This window comes from Protobothrops mucrosquamatus, unplaced genomic scaffold (genome assembly GCF_001527695.2).
Source record: "Protobothrops mucrosquamatus isolate PMUCROS unplaced genomic scaffold, P.Mucros_1.0 scaffold790, whole genome shotgun sequence".
NCBI lineage: Eukaryota > Metazoa > Chordata > Lepidosauria > Squamata > Viperidae > Protobothrops > Protobothrops mucrosquamatus.
Window position 1 is genome coordinate 114,097 of NW_015387057.1, and position 3,065 is coordinate 117,161.

Consider the following 3,065-nt stretch of genomic DNA (forward strand, 5'->3'; position numbering starts at 1 on the left):
TCTTCTTGGTGGCAGCCCCTCCAATACTGGAAGACTGCTGTCATGTCCCCCCTGTATCTAGTTTCTTCCTCCCAAAAGGGTCTTAAGAGCTAACCACTTGTTTGGGGTTGGATTTTTGCTTTGTTTTGATTTGGGGGTTTTGGTTTAAAGCAAGCAAAGCCTATTCAGTTTTAAAAACCTGATCTATTCAACCAAAAGAAACACCCTTCAGCACAATCGGTCGCATGCACTGCATATGCCGGTCAAGCTGGAGGGTCCAAATCTGCTGTGGACAAGGGGAGTTAATAGGGTCACCTCTGGAGTTGGCTTCACCGGCTTCAAAACATCTCCTTTTGGTTACCATTTCTCCCAACTGTTCTCCGAAGATTCATTTTGGCAGCTCCTATTATACCGCTGGGGCTTTGTGCCACCCACCCTTGGCATGGAATGTGGTCCAGCCGGTCGGAGTTGGCCATGTGATCCCGGGTAAATGCTGGCTTAGAAGCTGATTGCCACGGTCAATATTTGCAGTAGCTGGAGGGAGGGAACAGCTCTTTTTAAAAAAAATTATTTTCTTTTTCTCCCGGCTTCCCAGCCCCAGCAACTCCAGATTGACGCAAAAGTTTCTGGAGTTGCTTAAAATGTTTCTCAAAGCCGATGGGTGGGTCTTGCTCAGCTCCCTTCCTGCAAATGTTTCACGCATCAAAGAGAGCCGAAGATGAAGGACAGGCTGGAGGAGCTGAGGAGACGCATGTATGAGAATGGGGACTCTCTGGACCTGGAGGAGACCTTCTCCTTTGACAACCCTGCTTTTCAAGAAGACGAGAGCAGTCTGATGAGTAAGGTTCTCCAAGAAATAAGCAGCCTCTCCTTGGCTCTGAATAACCTGGAGCAATATTCTGAGAACATCGACAAGAAGCAGCAGCAGGTGCTTTGCTGCACCACGGAAGAAAGCATTGGTGAGGAGAAAAAAGAGCTTAGCACCATGAAGGACATTTTCACCAGGGAGGCTAAGGCTCTCCAGCCAAGGCTTAATGGCATCCAGGAGAGCTTGGCCAAGGACAGCACTAAGAGTCTGGCCATCAGCCGCATTCGCTACAGCCAGTTCTCGGTGTTGGTCAACCGCTACCGTGAGATCATCACCCGCCATTACGCCAAGGAAATCCACTATGTGGAGAAGCTGAAGGAGCAGATCCAGAGACAGACGGAACTGGCAGGCTTGCATCTCCAAGAGGAGGACATCAAGCAACTGGTGGAGAGCCAGACAATGCCGCGCATTGTTGGCCGAGACCTGGATGTGCTCAAAGCCAAGCAGCATCTCGCCATGGCCCAGGTGCGCCACCAGCAGCTGCTTGACTTGGAGACCCAGATCAGTGAGCTCCACTCCCTCTTCTTGCACTTGGAGATCCTGGTTCTGGAACAGCAGGAGGTCCTCGACAGTATTGAGTACAACATCCTGCACACCATTGATTACATCTCCCAGTCCAACGAGGAGGTCAAGAAAGCCATCAAATTCGAGCGCCATTCCCGGTTGTCCACCATCTTGTCGGCACTCCTAGGCCTTTGTGCCTGTTGTACATGCCTGTCATGCATGGCAACTCCAAGTGTGTTGCGCTGAACAAAAAAAAAGCGAGAGAGAACTGTTCCTTTCAAGGAGAAAGAGAAACCCTAGATGGCCAAGAACCTCACGGAGCGTTGGATGTACATCTGAGAAGAAGTCAGTCTGGATAAAGGGGGCTGATGGGTGCTTCCAAAAAGGCGGTTTTTGGCTTGAGTTGAGTGGAATATTTTGCTTTTTTGTGTGTGCAAAGCAGAAAAAAAAAAGACTTATTGAAATGGGACCATAAGCTCAGCAGAGCTCACTTCATTTTTGCTTCTAGCAGCATTTGACTCTGCTACTGGATTACTGGAATGCAGGCTGTCATGATCCCATGCTCTAGTTTGTAGCTTTTAACAACTAGGATTCAACTGCGTTCTACGCCAAGAGATTCTTTTTTGGCTACATCTGGTGAACTGCAGTGAACAGATCTGTTCTTCTTGTTTTCTGTTTTAGCACTGAGGTTCATCACTAAGTCATCAGGGCAACGACAAAGCTGTCCTCTCATCAGTTCCTGGAAGGTTCACTTGGGCTGCAGGCGAGAAGCCCAAAGTTATAATGAAGAACCTTTGACAGTGCTGGATACGTGAAAGAAAAGTCCCTCTGCACACGCTCAGATGCACTCCCCGATCTTGGATGCTTTTGTGTGTTCCAAAAACAAGACCTTGTTTCCAGAACAGGCCGAGGATTGAAGAAAGCTGCTTCAGGGGTGTCGTTCAGACAAAGCGTATTTCATGGAGTCTAAATGCTTCAGCAAAATTTTACAAGTGCTGGTTTTTAGCAGATGAAAAAGGACACCCTAGAAGTAAGAAAATACCTTGAGCTGCAAAACAGGTCCTGTGTCAACACTGTGCTCATTTCTGACTTCCCTGAAATGCTGAAGATTGACACACATACACCTTTGTTTGTAAAAAATATTAAAGTAAAATAATATATTTGCAATCCAGGAGCCCCTTTCTTCCTGTTTCTCCCTCCCTCCCACCCCCCCACCCCACTGTACTGTTTTTGTGCCTAAAATGTCTTCTAACATTCTTGCAGTTTATCTCCCGTTAATTTAAGCTGTATTCCTGCGAAGAAACTCGTATTCTTTTTTTTTTCCTTGTTGGAAAATGAGATCACTGTGTCATACTGTACACAAATAATGAATGAGTTTGCTGATTTTAGTTCCTGGATGTTGTAACGCAGGGATTTTTAGGTCGTGCTTACATTTCACCCAAATAATTTACAACCGTGTTATCTCTCACAGTTGGCATAATGTGGGGGATAAATTAAGAGTGCCAAGGGTTATGCAAAAGTGAAAGAGTGTGTGTTATCACAGCTCCTTGGTCATCTTGCAGAAAGTAAATCTTTCCCACTGTTTGCTTTTTTTTTTTAATGATGTGTTAAATCATTAAATAGAGGAGATGAACTGTTTTGGCTTAGAACTGGGGTTCCTAAGATGGCAAAAAGATGGCAGTATATTGTGGATAAAGGGGAAAAATGGTAACTG

At 46.0% G+C, this 3,065-nt stretch overlaps 1 protein-coding gene across 1 annotated transcript; it reads left to right on the forward strand.

Moving 5' to 3' along the window:
• Positions 1 to 579: 579 nt before the first annotated feature.
• LOC107289957 (syntaxin-3-like) lies at positions 580 to 2,507 on the forward strand. The gene has a single exon (XM_015818787.2). It carries the CDS (start codon positions 698 to 700, stop codon positions 1,595 to 1,597), a length of 900 nt encoding a protein of 299 aa, XP_015674273.1. The 5' UTR covers positions 580 to 697; the 3' UTR covers positions 1,598 to 2,507.
• The last annotated feature ends 558 nt before the right edge of the window (positions 2,508 to 3,065 follow it).

What these genes read in the sequence shown, in the direction of transcription:
- LOC107289957 (XM_015818787.2), top strand. Translation starts at nt 698, where the DNA reads ATGAAGGACAGGCTGGAGGAGCTGAGGAGACGCATGTATGAGAATGGG.